A 24,781-nucleotide genomic window follows, 5' to 3' on the forward strand; every position below is an offset into this window, starting at 1 on the left:
ACTTTATATGGTGACAAATGATAACTGTACTTATCCTGGTGAGCATAGCTTAGTGTATAGAACTGAAAAATCACTATGTTGTATATCTGAAACTAATATAACATTGTATGAGAACTATATTTCAATTTAAAGTGGTATAACAAACCTTCTTAGTCTTTTAAAAATAATTTATGTTCAAGGAAATATATCTCAATAAATCTATTAACATAAAAAAATACAGGCACACTTATACTCTTGGACAAAATTAAGATCACTGACCATTTTGGGATTAAGTCCAGAATGTTGGTAGTAATAGCATTAGTTTAACTACACTGAGGACCTAGGTATCCTTATTTCAGGGGGAAGTAGGAGAAGCACAGATGTGGAGCTGCTGATACAGTTCATATAACAACCCAAAGAGAAAAGAAATTTACTTCATTAAAAGGATGGCATTTTCCCTAATACTGTATGTCTCCTAAGGGAAAACATATTTAAAAATAAAACAAATTTGGGGCACCTGGGTAGTTCAGTCATTTAAAAACCTGACTCTTGATCTTGGCTCAGGTCATGATCTCATAGTTCATGATTTTGAGCCAGGGCAGACCTTGCTTAGATTCTCTCTCTCTCTCCCTCTCTCTATGCCCCTCTCTCTCACCATCTCTCTCTCAAAAATAAATAAATAAACTTAAAAAAAATTAAAATTACTGTGCAGAAAATGACATCAGCAAGACGGAGGGCTATGAAATCCCAAAACTCATCTCACCCCAACAAAAGAAGAAAACTAACAAGAACCATAAACAACTATAAACTGAAGAAAATAGCGCAGGGAAAACTCTAGATAAAAAATAACCAGCAAAAATCCAAGGAGCTAAAAAATTGAGGATGGCCACATAGAAAAGTACAGGAAGAATGTTACCTGTATCATCCCATCCCCTAGTCAGGATCTGCTCAACGCCTGGAAGAATGCCCTCATAAGGAGTTCACCACACAGGGAGGAGAGCAGAAGAACCCTAGGAAGCCTCACCATTGTGAATATTTGCAGCTTTTGCTATAGACATCTCCCATAGTCTTCACTGATGCTGATCTCAGCTTACAGAGCATGGAATGCCCCTGTCTGCATCTACTCCCCCAGGCTGGAGCTGTTTCCGAGGTGAGACTTACCTTCAGGGGGCCCAGTTGCTGCTATGCCCTATTCTCAGAGATCTGGCATCAGAGTACCTGATCGTACATGAAACTGGAGCTGTCACTGCTCTTACCAACCCCTGTCCCCAGGTCACCATTTGTCTCACCATTACCAGGGCAGTCTCCAATACCCTGAGTCCCCCCCCCCCCGGGTCACAAGTTGTGCTTTGAAAGCCATTATTTGGGCCCTGCTGCTGACTTCCTTATCCCCACTCACCAGGTTTCATGTCCTGGCTCTGGGTTGTTATTGCAAAGAGTGCTACTACTGTCCTGGCCAACCCCCATCTCAGGTCAAGACTCTAAACTGTCATTGCTGAGATGGGCTGTCACTTCCCTGAACTCTGCCCCCTGGGTTCCAGGCCATGTCCCATCATTTCCAGGTGTGCTGCTACTATCCTGAGCCCCATTTTCCCCAGCCCAATGGTAGGTTGTAGCTCTGACCCATTGCTGGGACCAGACTGCTTCTACACTGAGCTCCACCTGAAAGTCCCCTAGTGAAGACTCTGAACCATCATTGCCAGGGTGCTACTGCTGACCTGAATCCTACCTCTAAGGTTTCAAGTTGGGTCTCTGACCCATCATAGCTGGAGCCAAGCTCATTGCCCTGAGCTTCATCCCTTGGATCCTAGGTCACATGGTTCTGAACTGGAATTTCCAGGGCTGTGCTGCCACTGCTGTGCCCAGCTCCCTAAATCCCAACATATGCCTTTCATAGACTACCATGAGTTGTGCTACTGCCATCCTGTGACTGCCCTTGGAGGACATAGTTGAAACTTTGACTCACCATCTCCAGGCTGTGCTACCACAGCATCCTATCCCTGGACCCAAGCCACAACTGCACCTTGTCATCTCGGGGCTCAAATGCCAGTGCTGCATTCTCTCCCACCAGCTGGAATTATAGCAGTGAGCCCTTGAGACCTAGGTACTGGTTCCATGATATATCTACATAGGCCCACACCCTAGACACCAGTACCATAGCTACAGCAAATGTGCCTATGCCCCAAGACAAAGATTCTGTGGTAGTTTCACATGAACCTGATTCTACAACATTGGTTCCAATAATTCTTCAAGGGCTCTGAGTGTCAGGACATCCATCCAGGCACTGGGAAGGATATTCTTGTCTAGGAGTGTCAGGACATCCATCCAGGCACTGGAAAGGATCTTCTTGGCTAGAACATCCTCCCATGGGCAACAAAAGGGAAAGGGGAGAACAGGAAGACCCTAGCAGCCTTAGCCTCTGAATACATAGATAGCCCTACCTGGTACTACTACCTGCAGGGCCTCTGAAGCCTTAACCACAGAAAATCCCTAAAGTCTGGCCAATGGCAACCTCAGCCAAAGGAATAGGACAGACTTTACCACTGTGCCTTCTCAGGAACCAAAGATGCTGGATCACACCCAGCTGACACCCTTAGAGCCACCTCTAGGTGAAAGTCTTTTACTACTGAAGCCACTTTTAAAAGACTGTAAGAGGTAAGAGCATGCTCAAATGGGCAGACATCAATGCAAATGCATCAAAGACATGACAAAGCAATGAAATATGACACCACCAAAGGAATAAAATAATACTACAGTAACTGAACCCAAAGAAATGGAGATCTGTGAGTTAACTGAAAAAGAATTCAAAATAATGATTTTTAAGGACGTTCAGTGAAATTCAGGAGAGCACAGATAAACAAATTAATGAATTCAGGAAAACAATACATGAACAAAATGAGAAATTCAACAAAGAACTAGAAATCATCAAAAGAACCAAACAAATTCTGGAGATGAATAATACAATTAATGAAATTGAAAATGCAATAGATAGATTCAACAGTAGGTTTGATCAGGCAAAAGAATCTTTGAGCTTGAGAACAGATCTTTTCACATTATTAAGTCATAGGAGAATAAATAAATTAGAATGAAAAAGAGTGAAGAAAGCCCACAAGAACTGTGGGACATAATCAAGAGAAACAATATTTCATCATGGAGGAAGAGAGGAAGAAGGGGACAGAAACTTTATTTAAAGAAATAATGGCTGAAAATTTCTCAAATCTGGGGAGAGATATGGTTATCCAGGTATAGGAAACTCAAAGATCTTCAAAGAGAATTCAACTTAAAGAGATCTTCACTGAGACACATTATAATCAAACTCTCAAAAATTAAGACAAAGAGAGAATCTTGAAAGCAGCAAAATAAAAAAAATTATATACAAGTAAACTCTGATAAGACTATATAAGCAGATTTCTCAGCATAAACCTTATTAGTCATAAGAAAGTGGAATGATATCTTCAAAATACTCAAAGAAAAAAAAACCTGTCAACCAAGAGTACTTTACTAAGCAAAGCTGTCATTTAGAAATAAAGGAGAGATAAAAAGTTTCCCATACAAACAAAAGCTGAGGGAATTCATAACCACTAGACCTGCCCTACAAGAAATGCTAAAGGAAGTTCTTCAAGATGAAATAAAAATGTGCTCATTAGTAATATGAAAACATACAAAAGTATAAAACTCACTGGAAAAGGTACAAATATAGTCAAATTCAAAATACTGATTGGGGTATAAGTCACTTTGAAATCTAGAATATAGGTTAAGAGATAAAAGTATTCAAAAATAGCTATAGCTACAATATTACATTAATAGATACAAAATATAAAAATATTCAAATGGGAATATCAACATAAACTGTCAGAGGGACAAGTAAATACATAAAAGTTTCTTATGCAACTGAAGTTAAGCTGTTATCTGCTTGAAATAGATTATTATAACTATAAGATATGTCATGAAAGCCTTATGGTAACAGAGCAAAAACCTATAATAGACACAGAAATGATAAAGAGAAAAGAATCAAAGCAAACCACTACAAAAATTTATCAACTCACAACAAAAGATAGCAAGATGTGAAGAAAGAAAAGGAACAACAAAACAATCAGAAAGCAATTCACAAAGTGATTATAGTAAGCTCATATCTATCAATAATTACTTTAAATGGAAATTGATTAAGTTGGACACAAAAAGACTGGATAAAAAAACAATACTCATCTATATGCTGCTTACAAGAGACTCATTTAGGCATTAAGAGTACTCACAGGCTGAAAGTGAAGGGATGGAAAAACATATTACAAGCCAATGGAAACCGAAAGAGGGTAGCTATATCTAAGTTACACTTAGATAAATCAAAATATACTTTAAGTCTAAAACTGTCACAATAGACAAAGAAGGTCCTTATAAAATGATAAAAAGGTCAATTGATCAGGAGTATATAATAATTATAAACACCTATTCACTCAATATTGTAGCACCTAAATATATTAAAAAATTATTAACAGATCTGAAGGAAAAAATATACAGAAAAACAATAATAGGGCACTACAATACCTCACGTTCAACAATGGCTACATAATTCAGATGCAAATTAGTAAGGAAATAATGGATTTGTTTTTTTAATATGAAATTTATTGTCATACTGGTTTCAATACCCAGTGCTCATCCCAACAGGTTCCCTCCTCAATGCCCATCACACACTTTCCCCTCCCTCCCACCCACCATAAACCCTCAGTTTATTCTCAGTCTTTAAGAGTCTCTTATGGTTTGCCTCCTTCCCTAACTTTTTTTCCCTTCCCCTCCCCCATGGTCTTCTGTTAAGTTTCTCAGGATCTACATAAGAGTGAAAACATATGGTATCTGTCTTTCTCTGTATGACTTATTTCACTTAGCATAACACTCTAAAGTTCCATACACATTGCTAAAAAAGGCCATATTTCATTCTTTCTCATTGCCAAGTAGTATTCCATTGTATATATAAACCACAACTTCCTTATCCATTCATCACTTGATGGACATTTAGGCTCTTTCCATAATTTGGCTATTGTTGAAAGTGCTGCTATAAACATTGCAAACTGGTGCAGCCATTCTGAAAAACAGTATGGAGTTTCCTCAAAAAATTAAAAATAGATCTACCCTATGACCCAGCAATAGCACTGCTAGGAATTTACCCAAGGGATACAGGAGTGCTGATGCATAGGGGCACTTGTACCCCAATGTTTATAAGGAAAAAATGGATTTGAATGATACCTTCAACCAAATGTACCTAAAATAGGTACAGAATACTCCATCCAGCAGCAGCAGAATACATATTCTTCTAAGTTTACATAAAATATTCTCCAGGATAGATCACAGGTCAGAAAATGTCTTAAAATTTAAGAATATTTAAATTATATCAACTATCTTTCTACCACAACAGCATGAAACTAGAAATCAATAACAGGAAGAAACCTGAAAAATTTGCAAATATGTGGAGATAAAATATGTTTCTGAACAACATAGAAGAAATCAAAAATGAAATAAATATATATTGAACCAAACAAAAATGGAAGCACTACATATCAAAATATAGGAAATGCTGCAAAAGCAGTTCTAAGAGAAAAATTTATAGTGATAAAGGCCTAGATTAAGAAATAAGATCTCAAATAAACAACTTCAAGGAATTAAAAATATAACATACTATGCCCAAAGTTGGCAGAAGAAAGGAAATAACAAAGATCAGGGTAAAAACAAAGTAGAGACCAGAAAAACAATAGAAAAGATCAATGAAACTAAGAGCTAGTTCTTCTTTTATTAAAAAAAATTGTTTATTTTTTAATGTTTTATTTATTTATTTGTGTGTGTGTGTGTGTGTGTGTGTGTGTGTGTGTGTGTGTGTGAGAGAGAGAGAGAGAGAGAGAGAGAGAGAGAGAATGTTGGGAATATATATATATATTCCATAAAAAAGAATGAAATCTTGTAATTTGCAAGGATGTAGATAGAGCTAGAGTGTATTATGCTAAGAAAAATAAGTCAGAGAAAGACAAATACTATATCATTTCACTCATAGGTGGTGGAATTTAAGAAACAAAACTGATAAACATAGAGGAACAAAACAGAGAGGCAAACCATAAAAAAGACTGTTAACTATAGAGAACAAACTGAGGGTTCCTGGAGGGGAGGAGGGCAGGGGGAGTGGTTAAATATGTGATGGGTATTAAGGAGGGCACTTTCTGTGTTGAGTACTGGGTGTTGTATGTAAGTGATGAATTACTAAATTCTACTCTTGAAATTAATATTACACTATATGTTAACTAACTGGAATTTAAATAAAAACTTGAAGTAAAAAAGAAGTGGATAAAATAATACAGCAAATAGATTTTTTTTTCAACACACAAAAAACATCATTAAGAAGTTTTGAAAACAAGCAGACAAAAAGAAGCAGCTTTGGTAAGTATCAGAACTACCAATGTATACCGCATATTTTAACGTTGTATTGGTTTCTTATTTTATAGCAAATACAAATGCAGTGCCGACCTTAATATTTAGAGCCAAGGTTTTACTAGTTTCATCCCTCCAAAACATCAGTTGTCCTGGACTTGGAAGAAAGCAACCCCCACAAAAAATATTTTAATGCCCTTGTATTAAATCCAATCACTTCTCTTAGCTTTTTCAAGGAGGATTTCTTGGCCTCCTCTTTAATATAATTACTAAAAGTTTTGGCTATCTGGTTTTCTAAGAATCAATAGGATATAAAAAAAAAACTGTAAGCAGGAGAGGCTGCAATTCACACTGAGCATCGAGACACAAAAAGAAAAATAGGAACATAGAATTAACATAATGAATGTTCTTCATGATGATCATAAAGTCACCAAGAGACTATTTTCTTTCAAAATTTGTATTTAAGATTATAAGAAACAATGCAATACCTTTTTAAAAGAACTTTATTCTCAGAGTTACAATTTAAAAGACTTTAACACTTGAAAAAAATAAAGTTCATGTACTTAGAACTTCCATCCCTCATGGCCCAATGAAATCAGATTCATGAGGAGTTAGTCTATATTTCCAGTCTGGAGTGAAAAACAAAAAGAGCTTCATTGGCCAAGTTTCTAAGGACATATTTGTCTAGGTCTGTAGCCCTCAGCCCCAGGAATTACTGTTGAAAATGCTGATAGACGGAAAGACTCAGTGTATTAAGATAATCAACTCTGCAAAAATAATTAGGAACATACTTCCAAGAATATGGGACAGTAGCCAAGTATAAAACAACAACACAAAAGATACCACCAAATAATAAGAGATCTTGTGTAATACTTAAATATTTCAAGGCTAAGAGGATCATTTCTAATAATATTCTCTGAATGAAATGGAGTTTTAAAATCAAAAGAAGTTTAATACAGTTGAGGAACACAGTTTGGTGACTAAGAAATAAGACTGCCAAGATGGGAGGAGGCTGGGTTACAATGGGCCTTATAAAATCATGTAAAGGAATTTGGACATTAGTCTAGGGACAATAGGAAGCAATTAAATGACTTTAAACAGAATAGCTATGACTCAACATGCATTGTAGAAAAAATATTGGCTACAGAGTAGAGGTTAGTTTGGGTGGGAGCAAGATGTTAGGAAGTAGGACCAACTAGAGACTCTTTTTTTAATTTTTTTAAATGTTTATTTATTATTGAGAGACAGAGAGAGACAGAGCATGAGCAGGGGAGGGGCAGAGAGAAGAGGAGACACAGAATCTGAAGCAGGCTCCAGGCTCTGAGCTGTCAGCACAGAGCCAGATGCGGGGCTTGAACTCACGAATAGTGAGATCATGACCTGAGCCAAAGTCCGACGCTTAACTGACTGAGCCACCCAGGTGCCCCAGAACAACTAGAGACTCTTACAGTAGTCCAAATGGAAGACAATATTGGGCTAAACTAGGGTGGTAGCAGAAAAGTTAGAGGAAAGTAAATGAATCCAAAGATGTGGGAGGTCGAAATTACATATCTTGATGAATAATTCAATATAGAAAGTGAAGGGTAGAAAAGTGGCAAAGATGATTCCAAGTTTCTGGCTTGAGCAACGGGGTGCATAGTAGTGTTATTGACTAAAATAAGGAAACTGGAAGAGGAGCATATCATGTTTGTTTGTTTGTTTGTTGCTTTTTTATTGTTAAGAGTGGGGGAGAGAGATGGAGATGATGAGACTACTTTGGACATACTTAGTTCAAGGAGTTTATGGAACAGCCAAGTGGACATGTCCAATAAATAAATATAGAGGTCTGACATTCAAGAGAAATTAGGAGTGACAATTAAGAGTCATAGGCATATGTAGAAGGTTATGATGTCATGGAGATAGATTAAATCACTCAGAGTCTGTATGGTAAGAACACCTAAAACAAAATAAAGAAAAACATCAACACATTAGTGATGAACAAAGGAAAAGAAGATTACCAAAAAGACTACAAAAGATCTTTATATCACAAAAGCTTTTAATACAGCTGTGTAATATTGTGGAAAATACTATAGAAAGCATAGCCATAAAAGTATGAAAAAAAATAGGTATATTATTTACTGTTGGTTCTATGTCCAGCCCTCTTTTACTGGACCAGTGAAACTGTCCCTCTGCTACTTCAAGTATTAACATTGGCTGAAGGAAATCACCTCACCTGAAAATACTGGGGAGGTTATGCCTTCCTCCAGGCAGCCCACGGGCAATGGCTGATTAAGAAGTGTCTACAGAAGTCCAGGCCCCTTGCCTGAATGTAGGCCAAATCTGTAGTGCCATTCATTCCCATGGGTCAAATGGAGGCTATACTTCAAATGAAATCACATCTTTCCTTTACTTTTTCCCCTTCCCGACCTTGCTTTCCTTGCTTCCTTACAAGTTTCTCTGAGCACACTCTCTATAAATTATATGCTTTTGAATCCTTGTCCCAGGCCCTGATTCTAGAGAACTTAATCTAAGAAACGGAAATTGTCTCTGAAGTAAAAGAAGGAATTATTCTTAAACCACTTACTTCTATTTTATGCGTGTGTGTGTGTGTGTGTGTGTGTGTGTGTGTGTGTGTGTGTGTAATTTCACAAGAAAAGGGAGTTAAAGAGGGAGGGAAGAATCAACAAGTTTGAATGTTGCTACATGATACTAAAAAAAGTTAAAATGTTGAATAATATAAGAACAGACAAATGTTCATTTTAGTAACAGAGCCAACATTGGCCACCTTGGTTGCAGATATTGCATTAGAGTCGTGGGGTTGGAAGTCAGAGTGCAGCAGTGGAAGAATGGATGAGAGGTGAGTATGTAAAGGGTAGAAAAAACTACTTCTTCAAGAAGTACAATTGGAAAGAGGAGAAAGGATTTAAGGCACTATTTGGAGGGAGGATTTTAAAACTTAACATGGGAGGTTCTTGATCACATTTAAATGCTAATGGGACATTAGCCAATGGGACAGAGCCAATAAAAAGGGACAAGATCTAACAGAGAAAAGAGACAACTGAATGCATATGGTTGGAGAGAACTGCTCTTAAGATGTTACAGAGGGAATTTACACACGGGCTAGAGAGTTGCTCAAAAAGACCTTTGAGATCTATTTCTACCTTGAGAGTCTGAGATGAAGATGTTTTTTAAAATACAATGTAGATAATGGCAGAAGAAGCGGCAAGATGGCGGCTTAGGAGGACGCTGGGCTCACCGCGCGTCCTGCTGATCACTTAGATTCCACCTACACCTGCCTAAATTACCCAGAAAACCGCCAGAGGATTAGCAGAATGGAGTCGCCTGAGCCAAACGCAGACGAGAGGCCCACGGAAGAGGGTAGGAAGGGCGGCGAGGCGGTGCGCACTCCACAGACTGGCGGGAGGGAGCCGGGGTGGAGGGGCGGCTCGCTGACCAAGCAGAGCCCCCGAGTCTGGCTTGCAAAAGCGGAGGGGCCTGATGGACTGTGTTCCCACAGCAAGCGCAACTTAGCGTCTGGGAGGTCATAAGTTAACAGCTCTGCTCGGAAAGCGGGAAGGCTGGAGGACAAAGGGAGGGAGAGCTGCTGAGCCCCCTGACAACAGAGCTCAGTTTGGTGGGGAATAAAGGCGCTCGCCAGCGCCATCTCCCCCGCCCATCCCCCAGCCAAAATCCCAAAGAGAACCAGTTCCTGCCAGGGAACTTGCTCCCTCCTCGCAAACACCCAACTCTGTGCTTCTGCAGAGCCAAACCTCCAGCAGCAGATCTGACTCCCTCCCGCTGCCACAGGGCCCCTCCTGAAGAGGATCACCTAAGGAGAAGCGATCTAAGCCTGCCCCTCCTGCCCCCATGCACCTTGCCTACCCACCCCAGCTAATATGCCAGATCCCCAGCATCACAAGCCTGGCAGTGTGCAAGTAGCCCAGACGGGCCACACCACCCCACAGTGAATCGCGCCCCTAGGAGAGGGGAAGAGAAGGCACACACCAGTCTAACTGTGGCCCCAGTGGTGGGCTGGGGGCAGACATCAGGTCTGACTGCGGCCCCGCCCACCAACTCCAGTTATACACCACAGCACAGGGGAAGTGCCCTGCAGGTCCTCACCACGCCAGGGACTATCCAAAATGACCAAGTGGAAGAATTCCCCTAAGAAGAATCTCCAGGAAATAACAACAGCTAATGAGCTGATCAAAAAGGATTTAAATAATATAACAGAAAGTGAATTTAGAATACTAGTCATAAAATTAATCGCTGGGCTTGAAAACAGTATACAGGACAGCAGAGAATCTCTTGCTACAGAGATCAAGGGACTAAGGAACAGTCACGAGGAGCTGAAAAACGCTTTAAACGAAGTGCATAACAAAATGGAAACCACCACAGCTCGGCTTGAAGAGGCAGAGGAGAGAATAAGTGAACTAGAAGATAAAGTTATGGAAAAAGAGGAAGCTGAGAAAAAGAGAGATGAAAAAATCCAGGAGTATGAGGGGAAAATTAGAGAACTAAGTGATACACTAAAAAGAAATAATATACGCATAATTGGTATCCCAGAGGAGGAAGAGAGAGGGAAAGGTGCTGAAGGGGTACTTGAAGAAATAATAGCTGAGAACTTCCCTGAACTGGGGAAGGAAAAAGGCATTGAAATCCAAGAGGCACAGAGAACTCCCTTCAGACATAACTTGAATCGATCTTCTGCACGACATATCATAGTGAAACTGGCAAAATACAAGGATAAAGAGAAAATTCTGAAAGCAGCAAGGGGTAAACGTGCCCTCACATATAAAGGGAGACCTATAAGACTCCTGACTGATCCCTCTTTTGAAACTTGGCAGGCCAGAAAGAATTGGCACGAGATTTTCAGGGTGCTAGACAGAAAAAATATGCAGCCGAGAATCCTTTATCCAGCAAGTCTGTCATTTAGAATAGAAGGAGAGATAAAGGTCTTCCCAAACAAACAAAAACTGAAGGAATTTGTCACCACTAAACCAGCCCTACAAGAGATCCTAAGGGGGATCCTGTGAGACAAAGTCCCAGAGACATCACTACAAGCATAAAACATACAGACATCACAATGACTCTAAACCCGTATCTTTCTATAATAACACTGAATGTAAATGGATTAAATGCGCCAACCAAAAGACATAGGGTATCAGAATGGATAAAAAAACAAGACCCATCTATTTGCTGTCTACAAGAGACTCATTTTAGACCTGAGGACACCTTTAGATTGAGAGTGAGGGGATGGAGAACTATTTATCATGCCACTGGAAGCCAAAAGAAAGCTGGAGTAGCCATACTTATATCAGACAAACTAGACTTTAAATTAAAGGCTGTAACAAGAGATGAAGAAGGACATTATATAATAGTTACAGGGTCTATCCATCAGGAAGAGCTAACAATTATAAATGTCTATGCGCCGAATACCGGAGCCCCCAAATATATAAAACAATTACTCATAAACATAAGCAACCTTATTGATAAGAATGTGGTAATTGCAGGGGACTTTAACACCCCACTTACAGAAATGGACAGATCATCTAGACACACGGTCAATAAAGAAACAAGGGCCCTGAATGAGACATTGGATCAGATGGACTTGACAGATATATTTAGAACTCTGCATCCCAAAGCAACAGAATATACTTTCTTCTCGAGTGCACATGGAACATTCTCCAAGATAGATCATATACAGGGTCACAAAACAGCCCTTCATAATTTACAAGAATTGAAATTATACCATGCATACTTTCAGACCACAATGCTATGAAGCTTGAAATCAACCACAGAAAAAAGTCTGGAAAACCTCCAAAGGCATGGAGGTTAAAGAACACCCTACTAACGAATGAGTGGGTCAACCAGGCAATTAGAGAAGAAATTAAAAAATATATGGAAACAAACGAAAATGAAAATACAACAATCCAAACGCTTTGGGACGCAGCGAAGGCAGTCCTGAGAGGAAAATACATTGCAATCCAGGCCTATCTCAAGAAACAAGAAAAATCCCAAATACAAAATCTAACAGCACACCTAAAGGAACTAGAAGCAGAACAGCAAAGGCAGCCTAAACCCAGCAGAAGAAGAGAAATAATAAAGATCAGAGCAGAAATAAACAATATAGAATCTAAAAAAACTGTAGAGCAGATCAACGAAACCAAGAGTTGGTTTTTTGAAAAAATAAACAAAATTGACAAACCTCTAGCCAGACTTCTCAAAAAGAAAAGGGAAATGACCCAAATAGATAAAATCATGAATGAAAATGGAATGATTACAACCAATCCCTCAGAGATACAAACAATTATCAGGGAATACTATGAAAAATTATATGCCAACAAATTGGACAACCTGGAAGAAATGGACAAATTCCTGAACACCGACACTCTTCCAAAACTCCATCAGGAGGAAATAGAAAGCTTGAACAGACCACAGACCCATCACCAGCGAAGAAATTGAATCGGTTATCAAAAATCTCCCAACAAATAAGAGTCCAGGACCAGATGGCTTCCCAGGGGAGTTCTACCAGACGTTTAAAGCAGAGATAATACCTATCCTTCTCAAGCTATTCCAAGAAATAGAAAGGGAAGGAAAACTTCCAGACTCATTCTATGAAGCCAGTATTACTTTGATTCCTAAACCAGACAGAGACCCAGTAAAAAAAGAGAACTACAGGCCAATATCCCTGATGAATATGGATGCAAAAATTCTCAATAAGATACTAGCAAATCGAATTCAACGGCATATAAAAAGAATTATTCACCATGATCAAGTGGGATTCATTCCTGGGATGCAGGGCTGGTTCAACATTCGCAAATCAATCAATGTGATACATCACATTAACAAAAAAAAAAGGAAGAACCATATGATCCTGTCAATCGATGCAGAAAAGGCCTTTGACAAAATCCAGCACCGTTTCTTAATAAAAACCCTTGAGAAAGTCGGGATAGAAGGAACATACTTAAAGATCATAAAAGCCATTTATGAAAAGCCCACAGCTAACATCATCCTCAACGGGGAAAAACTGAGAGCTTTTTCCCTGAGATCAGGAACACGACAAGGATGCCCACTCTCACCGCTGCTGTTTAACATAGTGCTGGAAGTTCTAGCATCAGCAATCAGACAACAAAAGGAAATCAAAGGCATCAAAATTGGCAAAGATGAAGTCAAGCTTTCGCTTTTTGCAGATGACATGATATTATACATGGAAAATCCGATAGACTCCACCAAAAGTCTGCTAGAACTGATACAGGAATTCAGCAAAGTTGGAGGATACAAAATCAATGTACAGAAATCAGTTGCATTCTTATACACTAACAATGAAGCAACAGAAAGACAAATAAAGAAACTGATCCCATTCACAATTGCACCAAGAAGCATAAAATACCTAGGAATAAATCTAACCAAAGATGTAAAGGATCTGTATGCTGAAAACTATAGAAAGCTTATGAAGGAAATTGAAGAAGATTTAAAGAAATGGAAAGACATTCCCTGCTCATGGATTGGAAAAATAAATATTGTCAAAATGTCAATACTACCCAAAGCTATCTACACATTCAATGCAATCCCAATCAAAATTGCACCAGCATTCTTCTCAAAACTAGAACAAGCAATCCTAAAATTCATATGGAACCACAAAAGGCCCCGAATAGCCAAAGTAATTTTGAAGAAGAAGACCAAAGCAGGAGGCATCACAATCCCAGACTGTAGCCTCTACTACAAAGCTGTCATCATCAAGACAGCATGGTATTGGCACAAAAACAGACACATAGACCAATGGAATAGAATAGAAACCCCAGAACTAGACCCACAAACGTATGGCCAACTCATCTTTGACAAAGCAGGAAAGAACATCCAATGGAAATAAGACAGCCTCTTTAACAAATGGTGCTGGGAGAACTGGACAGCAACATGCAGAAGGTTGAAACTAGACCACTTTCTCACACCATTCACAAAAATAAACTCAAAATGGATAAAGGACCCGAATGTGAGACAGGAAACCATCAAAACCTTAGAGGAGAAAGCAGGAAAAGACCTCTCTGACCTCAGCCGTAGCAATCTCTTACTCGACACAGCCCCAAAGGCAAGGGAATTAAAAGCAAAAGTGAATTACGGGGACCTTATGAAGATAAAAAGCTTCTGCACAGCAAAGGAAACAACCAACAAAACTAAAAGGCAACCAACGGAATGGGAAAAGATATTTGCAAATGACATATCGGACAAAGGGCTAGTTTCCAAAATCTATAAAGAGCTCACCAAACTCCACACCCGAAAAACAAATAACCCAGTGAAGAAATGGGCAGAAAACATGAATAGACACTTCTCTAAAGAAGACATCCGGATGGCCAACAGGCACATGAAAAGATGTTCAGCGTCGCTCCTTATCAGGGAAATACAAATCAAAACCACACTCAGGTATCACCTCACGCCAGTCAGAGTGGCCAAAATGAACAAACCAGGAGACTATAGATGCTGGAGAGGATGTGGAGAAACGGGAACCCTCATGCACTGTTGGTGGGAATGCAAATTGGTGCAGCTGCTCTGGAAAGCAGTGTGGAGGTTCCTCAGAAAATTAAAAATAGACCTACCCTATGACCCAGCAATAGCACTGCTAGGAATTTATCCAAGGGATACAGGAGTACTGATGCATAGGGCCACTTGTACCCCAATGTTCATAGCAGCACTCTCAACAATAGCCAAATTATGGAAAGAGCCTAAATGTCCATCAACTGATGAATGGATAAAGAAATTGTGGTTTATATACACAATGGAATATTACGTGGCAATGAGAAAAAATGAAATATGGCCTTTTGTAGCAACGTGGATGGAACTGGAGAGTGTGATGCTAAGTGAAATAAGCCATACAGAGAAAGACAGATACCATATGGTTTCACTCTTATGTGGACCCTGAGAAATTAACAGGAACCCATGGGGGAGGGGAAGGAAAAAAAAAAAAAGGTTAGAGTGGGAGAGAGCCAAAGCATAAGAGACTCTTAAAAACTGAGAACAAACTGAGGGTTGACGGGGGGTGGGAGGGAGGAGAGGGTGGGTGATGGGTATTGAGGAGGGCACCTTTTGGGATGAGCACTGGGTGTTGTATGGAAACCAATTTGTCAATAAATTTCATATAAAAAAATAATAATAATAAAATAAAATACAATGTAATGTCTTAGCATCAGGAACAGGAGTACCTAAGTTCATCTGAGAAAAAAATCAAAAGTTTTGGTCTAAGGCAAGAATTTATCACAGTTTTCTTTTGTTCTAGGAGTTAAACATTCTTACCCGCCAATATCCTGCTTCACAAAGTCCCCAGGTTCTTGTCGTCTTGATTCCCCTTGGCCAGTTGTTCCAGGAAAAGTATTAATCAGGAAAAGAAGCCCAAGGCTGCTTGTGTAGAAGTGACTCATTTGTGTAACTATCATCTTCTTAGGCACCAACTTGGAGAGACCTGTGAGATTCACGTTCAGGGAAAAGAGGAAGGAGAAGGGGTAGAAGACAAAAAAGAAACCGGGAAAAAATATTTTATTCAACTCTATTAGAGCCATTTAACTTCCCTAGTATCCAGTTACTAAATGATTACTGAGACAATTCCCTTTCCCCAGTTCATCAATGCCACCAAAATTTACTCCCAACATATTGCTTTCTTGAATATTCCAAAGTCCATTCAAGAAAGAGTAAAGAGCTCTAAATCAGTAATTTGGAGTCATAGGTTAGTTTCATCTCTTTCCCTGTCTTCTCTCAGCTGCAGTTACTTTTTTCATAATTCAAGAGTTTAAAATAATCCTCCATGTCTTCATTTTCCTCCAATGCCTTTGCCATAGTTAACATAATGTGTAACATTGTAGGTGATATTAGAATTTTAAGACCTGAAATCTCTTTATAGCATTTTTGGGAGTGATTCTCATTTGATAAAATTAAGCAACTTTCCAAAGTATCAAAGGGCTTGGAGTAGATGAACTGTTTCCTCTGAATAAGGTTTAGAAAATGATGAATGATGAAACACCATGGCTCTTGAATAGAAATGTAATGTTTCCCCATAAAGAGATATTTGAGAGCAAAGTCAGCCCCATATAGAAGCCACAACATAAAGAAGAAATCCAAGCATGTCCTCTTGTACAGAAGACCCTTAAAAAGGTAAGAAAATTATAGTGATGATAGAATTATGTTATTTAGAGTTGCCTATGTGCAAGGCTATTTTATGAACTCTGAACTGGTGGGTGTTTACCTAAGACATGGGGTTTGAAAACAGTGTAAAGTTGTACTTTCTTGCCATCTATGAACCTTATGGCTTGAATCTAAGACACCAACCACTTGAATGATACCTAATTCTGATCCAATACCATACTCTTTTTAAATCCTATCAGTGGTTTCACTTCCAATGAGAATAGAAGGATATAAAACTATTTTTCCAAGGAAAGTTTATGCAAGGGACTAATATGTAAAACAGATACTTAGTGGAGAGCTATTGTGGTTGATAAGAAGATAAAGAACAAGTCTTTTTAAATTTATCCCACCCCCCAAAAAACAGACATTATGTTCTATACTCAATTGTCTTCTTGAATCTTTGTGATGAGAAAACATCTATTTTGAGTTGCTGCCTAGGCATTTTATACTACGGCAACCCTGCTCATACCCAGAATCTGGACATTTAAATTTATTCATTTATTTTGAGAGTGGGGGCAGGGGGATGGACAGAGAGAGAGAATCCCAAGTACGCTCCATGCTGTCAGCCTGGAGCCTGACACAGGATCAATCTCACAAACCATGAGATCATGACCTGATCCAAAATCAAGAGTCAGACGCTTAACTGACTGAGCCATCTAGGCACCCCAAGTCTGGATATTTAGATAAGGACCCAAGCTTAGGATTTCTACCAGAAGTTCCTGCTTTGCTTTTCCCACAGCATCTTTTCAAATAACCACTTAGAATTGAGCCCACAAAAAGTTAGTGATCTCCATCCCAACCACCTCATAAGTAACAAGTACTTGTGACCTTGCTTTTTATCTCCTGCTAGCTTGTGACCTAGGATGGAGGACTGACATTCCCCCAGCTCATTCTACTTCCCTGTTCTGGGATTTGTAAGTAAATGAATCTTGTGACTTTATTTCTTTTGTGTGAACATATTAAAACTGCACCTGCAAATCAAAACAACCCCAGGGTTTTCACTTTTGCAAAATAGAAGCTTGTATGCTGAGGGAGCTACCTGTTGACCTTGTGTGGGTGGTTCATGCCTCTTCGTTTATCAGGTCATAATCCACATATTCTTTTTATTTTTTTTAATTTTTTTAGTGTTTATTTACTTTAAGACAGAGAGAGAGACAGAACATGAGTGGGGGAGGGGCAGAGAGGGATGGAGACACAGTATCCGAAGCAGGCTCCAGGCTCTGAGCTGTCAGCACATAGCCCGACGTGGGGCTCGAACTCATGACTCACGAGATCATGACCTGAGTCATGATACTTAACCAACTGAACCACCCAGGCACCCCTGCATATTCTTAATTTAATACACCAACTATGGGTCTCCTTCAACAGAATCTGGTACAGGCATAGAAAACTATGATATGGAAAAGATGAACTTCTGACATGAAGAAATGTCCACATTACAGAGAGAAATAGTCATAACATTAGATTGTGTCATAAAAAATGCCAATATTTGACAATGTTTGCTTTACAAAAACAGCAATTTTTTATGTTCAATTTAGTATATGGGCTGTGACATTCATGATTTATTAACTGTACAAGAGTTGATGGTCATTTTACAGAAATGAACAGAAACCATACAATTCAGAAAACCATAGCATATAAGAAATTATGGTGCATGAACCGATGATTCTGGGGCATGAGAAACATCTATAGTATGAACAGTATTATATATACTTGAACATCTACAGTTCTTTAGCATAATCTAATGTTGTATGATTACATGATAAATGTTAATGCTCAAATAATCATGATACAAAATTAACAATTGCTGTACAGGAACAAAGAGACTTGGTATCGTATATGAAGGCCAAATTGCAAAAATAATCCATGGAATATGTGACAGAACTATGATGGATGCTCAGAAAACATAAGTACATGAGCAATAATCCTGAGTATATGACAAGACAGCCATGCTGCATGAGCAAGGAGACTCAGTATGTGTGTTTCAACTACACTATCCTACTATATACTATGGGTTATGATTTATGGTAGACAAGCATTTATTTTTAGTTCTCACACTATGAATAGATGCCAGTGATGCAGAAGCAAATGTCCATGATTTAGAAGCAGAAAACTATGATATATCATATGATGCATAAAAGACAATTTTATATGAACTCGGACTAAGGTACATGTTCACATAACTATGAGAAGATAGCCATCACCTATAGAAGAGATTAGACATAATATGTGTCCTCCAACTACCATAACATTTTGTTAATAAACATTATTATTATAATTCATGTGAATACATTTGTGCATAAAACCATTTGACCATAGTATGTGTCAGAAAACCATAGCACATGAGCCTAATAATCACTGAACAAGAGAACAGGGCCTTCATAAACACTTCCTTAAGACATTATACATGATCAAAAGCATGCCACTGGACTATTTCACAACAATGTGAATATAGTTAACACTAATAAACTGTACATTTAAAAGTGGTTAAGATTTGTGGCACCTGGGTGGCTCAGTTGGTTAAGTGTCCGACTTCAGCTCAGGTAATGATCTCATGGTTCATGAGTTTGAGTCCAGTGTCGGGCTCTATGCTGACAGCTCAGAGCCTGGAGACTGCTTCTAATTCTGTGTCTCCCTCTCTCTCTCTCTGCCCCTTCCTCACTCAGGCTCTCTCTCTCTCTGTCTCCCAAAAATAAATAAACATTAAAAAATTAAATAAAAATAAAAAATAAAAATGGTTAAGATTTGTTATGTGTTTTTTTTACCACAATTAATTTTAATTAAAAAAAATGCTACTGGAACAGGTAGCCTTAGAAAGTTATCAAATATGTACAAAACCAGCCCCAGCCCTTGTATTTATATATAAAAATGTGGCACATTAGCAGATATTAACATTAAATGAACATACATCCATGACACATGCTCAGATGACCATCAAACAAACACAAACAAGGACTGTAGGACATCAGACCCTTAAAATTCTTATGACAAGCTTGGTGAATTTTCAAGAGACCATGGTGCATAAACTAAAAACTGTAACACTTAAAGAGCCTTCAGCTACAGCCTTTAGCTGGAGACAACTAAGGTATACCTAGACAACCATGATGTGTGTGAAGAGGTATTTTGTATAACAGTTCTTAACCATGATGTGTGCATACACAATGTGTGTATCATAGCAACCATGATCAGGAATTAAGTGACATGGTTTAGGAGCAGATGGCCATGCTAGCTAAGTGGACTGCATGGTGCAGAACAGAAGGCTATGGTGCAAAAGTAAACAGACATGCTCAATTTTTTTTTTACTAGAGTCAAGGGCTAAGACACAGATGCAAGTGGCCACAATGAAGAACTGACATTTTTAGTTATCATGATCAATAGTGAATAAATAGCTATTTATAGCATATGAACAAAGAAATATAGCATATACAACCATAGTGAATAAAGTGAAAATTACAGCAAGGAAACATCACATAATAACATGGCTATTTAAACCACTATGCTGCATGAACAGAGTGTAAACCTAATACTAGTTTTAAAGTTAGTGTAAAGAAGCCAGGCCACATTGCAAAAGTACACAACCATGATGTATGCTTATATAAGTACAGCACATGGATAAACACCAATGACCTATGAACTTACAACCAATGAGCATATTCAGATAACCATGGGCTTAATAGCAGATGCCTGTAATAGGAGCAGACTGACTATGAAATAGGAGGGACAACCCGTGTGCAGGCTAAGATAATCTTGGTGTTAAAATGAGTTGTCTGTGGTACATGAACACACAATTTTGACACATGCTTAAGGCACCATAATACGTGATTGTACAGCCAAAATAGCAAACGGTTACTGAACCAATTGAGTCTGCTCAAGAGCTAAAGAGTACAAGTAACAAATCAGAGAGAAATACTATCTGTAAGGTGATGGCTTGTAAATTAATATCTCTATATCTGATATCTCTGCAATCCACATCTGTACTAAGATTACTGAGAAGTATATTAAGCCTAACATGTTAAAATATGAGGTTCAGATATTCATTTGCCTCCACACACAAAGTCCCCCTATAGTCTTTGCCATCTCAGGTAATGGTAATTCTACCCTTCCATTTGCCCAGAGTAAAAACTCTGATGTCATCTTGACTCCTCTTGTGTCATACTCCACATCCAATCCATCAGAAAATCTCATTGGCATTCTACTTAAAAAGAAACATATCCAGAATAAAACCACTGGTTGTCACCTCTGCTGCTATGACTCTGGCTCATTATGATTGTAAAAGCCTCTTAACTGGGCTTGTTGACTCTGTCCTTGCTCCTCTTACAGTCTTTTCTCTATACATATAACAGAGTGAACTTTAATAGTGTTAGGTCAGATCACATCTCTCTTCTGTTCAAAATCCTCCAATTTCTTCCCAGATCAAAAGCCATGTTATGATCTACAAAGACCTATATGATCTAATCTCCAAATAGCTGGCTAACCTTATCCTCTACTACCCTTTTCTCTCACTCCACTTCAGCCACCATGGCCCCCTTGCTGCCAATTGGATATTCCAGCCATGCTCCAGTTCTAGGGCCTTTGCAACTGCTATTGCCTCTACTGGGAATATTCTTCCATCTAATTTCAAGATACTTTGCTCCTTCTCTCACTTCCTGTTTTTGTTCAACTATAACCTTTCTCACTGAGGTCTTCCCTGACCACCCTGTCTAAAATTTCAATCCTTCCTTACATCCCACATACTTCCTATGCAGTTGCCTGCTCTATTTTTCCTCATTTGTGCTTCTAATATATATTTCATATTTTTATTATTGTCTGTTATTCCAGTAGAATATAAGATCAATGAGGACAAGACATTTTTCTTGTTTTATTCACAGATATATGCCCAATGCATAGAAGAATGCCTGATAAATAATGCATACTTAATAAATAGTTAATTAATGAATGTCATTTTGTAAAAGTCACATCCATAAATGAGGTAAAATAGTATAAAGGATAGGGTATAGAATAGGCTTTGGAACCCACCAGACCAAGGGACTACTAGTACTACCAAATACTAGTTGTGTTAGGCTTTAAAGACTTCCTTCTTCATGTAAAATGTGGATAACAATCCTCATAAGAATTCTAAAGATTAAATAATATACATAAGATGCCTGGATAAAGACTTGTTACCAGGATGAGTCTGCTGCTAAGTCCTTTCCAAATATAAATTCATTTTATCACAAACTTTTGAGCACCTACTATGTACAAGGCACTGTTACAGCATATTCTTCAGTTAGGATTCCTAAATATTGTTTACCTCAGTGTCTAGAAACTACCAGATACTGATACTCTGCCAACCAACCCCCCTATTGGATGCTATGAGGCACTATCTGCCACTACTTTACCTGAACAGGCATCCCAAGCTGCTACTCAGATACTACAAAGCCAATTCTCACATTTCTTTGCCTCAGTGTGTCACAAGAGTTTCATTTGAGGCCATATAAATCCACTTAGCTTCAAAGCACAGCCATTATTAAAAGTTTTGGAGCCAGAAACATCTTAGTGCCAATTCTTGATATACCACGCAGAAATCTGACATTGAATGAATGATTTGACTTAGCATTCTCATCTTTAATCCCTTGATCCTGCCACCTTTAAATTCCCCATTATCACCTTCATGTTCCTACTTCCTTTCTTGCTGTACTTGGGTTACATACATAGTTCATAATTAATATCATTAAAACCATTCTCTGGTATGTATCTTCAACACACTTGCTTCTCTCTTACTCTATTGTAATTTCCTGGAAAAACATAAACCCTGGTTAAATCCATCCTTTTGCCTGCAAATGAGCAGCTAAATATAGCTGGAGAAAAATGCATAATTATGCTTGACTGGTCTGTCTAAATTTTTCTTCACCATACTTCAAATGTGCCATGATCCTTTTACATTTGCCAAAAAAATTTACTCTTCCACTCTCTGAAACAGCTATTATTATTTTTTTACTTTCTTTTAAGTCTCCAGTAACTCCCCTCCTAGACTCTCAGAAGACAACCTTGCTTCTTATTTTACCAAGAAAAGTAAAACAATCAGAAGGCTTCATTTTCTTAATATCAATTATACCAGCTTATCTGGATCTTAGCCATATACATTACCTTCCCCATTGTTACCAGGGGTGTCTGTGCTGTTATTGAATACTATCCCTTCCACATGTGCCCTGGATCTCATTCCCTGTCTCCTGCCCAAGGATTTTACTTCAGTGATTTTTTTTTATCTCTCCCACACTTATCAGTTTTCTCCTCTCCACTGACTCATTCCCTGTAGCATAAAAAATGATATAATATCATCCATCATTTAAAAAAGAAAGCCTTCCCTTGACCTATATTCCCTTCCAACCCTTTCCTAACATGTTTTCTTCCTTTTATGGTAACTCATTTTAATAATTTTTGATATCACTATCTCAACTTCCTCACTTCTCATTCTCTCACACCACTTATACCAATCAGGTATTTTCACCTATTACTCCACTGAAACCACTCTTTTCATTCATTCAAAAGTTCTGAAGCACCATTTACATACCAGGCACTGTTCTAGGTACTGGGAATACAGCAGTCAACAAGACAACCAAAAATCAAATAAAGAGAAGAACACTAGACCAAGAACTCCTCTCTCATACACACCCCACGTCAAATTCACCTATATCCAATCCATATCTATACTTTGATTTCTTTCTTCCATAACCTACATCCAAACTATCAGTTTATCCTTGTGACTTCAAGACAGATTCAGACTCTGACCACTTCTTAACACCTCCAGTGCCCACAAGCTGGTATAACCCATCATCTCTTACACCCAGAGTAGCCTCCCAACTGGTCTCTCTGCTTCCTCTCCTGCCCCCTACAGTGCATTCTCTGCACAGCAGCCAGAATGAGGTGTTTTTTTTTTTCAAATATAAATCAGATTATATCACCCCATTCTCAATTTTTTATGTACATTTTCATTGGATCCAAAGTACTTGCCATGGCCTATAAGAATATATTTTATTTGTACACTGACTAACTCTGAATTTCACCTCTTTCTACTTGTTTTCTCCCTACTCATATTAGGTTAAACTGATGTTCCTACTATTCCTGGAAAACGCCCAAGATGTTCCTGCCTTAGGGGCATTGCACTTGTTCTTCCCTCTGTGATAAATGCTCTTCCTCAATATATCAGTTTGGTTCACTCCTTCACTTTTTTTAGGATTCTAGTCCTGTGTCAGCACTTCAGAGAAACTTTCCCTGATTACTATTATCTAAAACTGCATATTTCTTCCTCATTTCTCTCTACTCCCTTACCCAGTTCCATTTTTTATAGGATACAGCTCTGCATAAAATTACATTGTATATTTATTCTCTGTTTCCCCCACTAGATATAAGCGGCATTAGTACAGAAACATTATATCTTTTTCTGCGTCACAGAACAGTGCCTGGCACATGGTAACTACTCAATAAAATATTTGTTGAAAAACAGAGAAAATACTTTCCGGAGTTCATGCCTACACTATTCATCTTTTCCTTCCCAGAGATATATTCTTAAGACTATCTTTCCCTCCTAAAGCCTTTTCCCCATGTTTTTTCAATCTTTCACTTTATGGAAAACAAATGATCCTATGTCCTCACCCTCTGAACAGAAAAATCTCCCTTTCTCCTTTCTATAAATGGATTTGGGTTGACATCAAAAACACTACCTCACTGGGGCACCTGGGTGGCTCAGTTGGTTGAGCATCCCACTCCAGCTCAGGTCATGGTCTCACGGTTTGTGAGTTCAAGTCCCTCATCGGGCTCTGTGCTGACAGCTCAGAGCCTGGAGCATGCTTCAGATTCTATGTCTCCCTCTCTCTCTCTCTCTGCCTCCCCTGCTCACACTCTGTGTCTTTCTCTGTCAAAAATAAATAAACATTTAAAAAAAAACACTACTTCAATAACTTTCCTCTTAAGTGTAGATGTGCACATTCCCATACATCATGCAACTGAGGGACAGGGTCAGAATTGTCTCATATCCTCGATGCCACTTTGAAATTATTCCTCCTCTGTGTGCACACACTCCTTGTCATTTGAGGTTCATGACACCTATCTGTATCACTCTGTGCCTTCATTAGTCTTCTGTCAACCTCCTTGTAGCCTTTTCACACTGACTCAAAAACAGTGTTCAGCTCACACTTTTTATGTCCTTCCATCATCTTCAGTATTTCATTATTGATGTTGATAATGTATCTATCATGATTATTTGACC

At 38.6% G+C, this 24,781-nt stretch overlaps 1 protein-coding gene across 1 annotated transcript in view; it reads right to left on the reverse strand.

The window, feature by feature from the left end:
• The window catches only part of GABRA3 (gamma-aminobutyric acid type A receptor subunit alpha3), a 366,533-nt gene that overhangs the window by 245,440 nt on the left and 96,312 nt on the right, over positions 1–24,781 (reverse strand). The window contains exon 2 of the mRNA XM_004000982.6: positions 15,655–15,820. Coding sequence (XP_004001031.3) covers positions 15,655–15,794 — 140 coding nt within the window. The 5' untranslated portion in view covers positions 15,795–15,820. The remainder of the gene's footprint in view (positions 1–15,654; positions 15,821–24,781) is intronic.

The sequence above is a fragment of the Felis catus genome, chromosome X, assembly GCF_018350175.1.
Source record: "Felis catus isolate Fca126 chromosome X, F.catus_Fca126_mat1.0, whole genome shotgun sequence".
Classification (NCBI taxonomy): Eukaryota; Metazoa; Chordata; class Mammalia; order Carnivora; family Felidae; genus Felis; species Felis catus.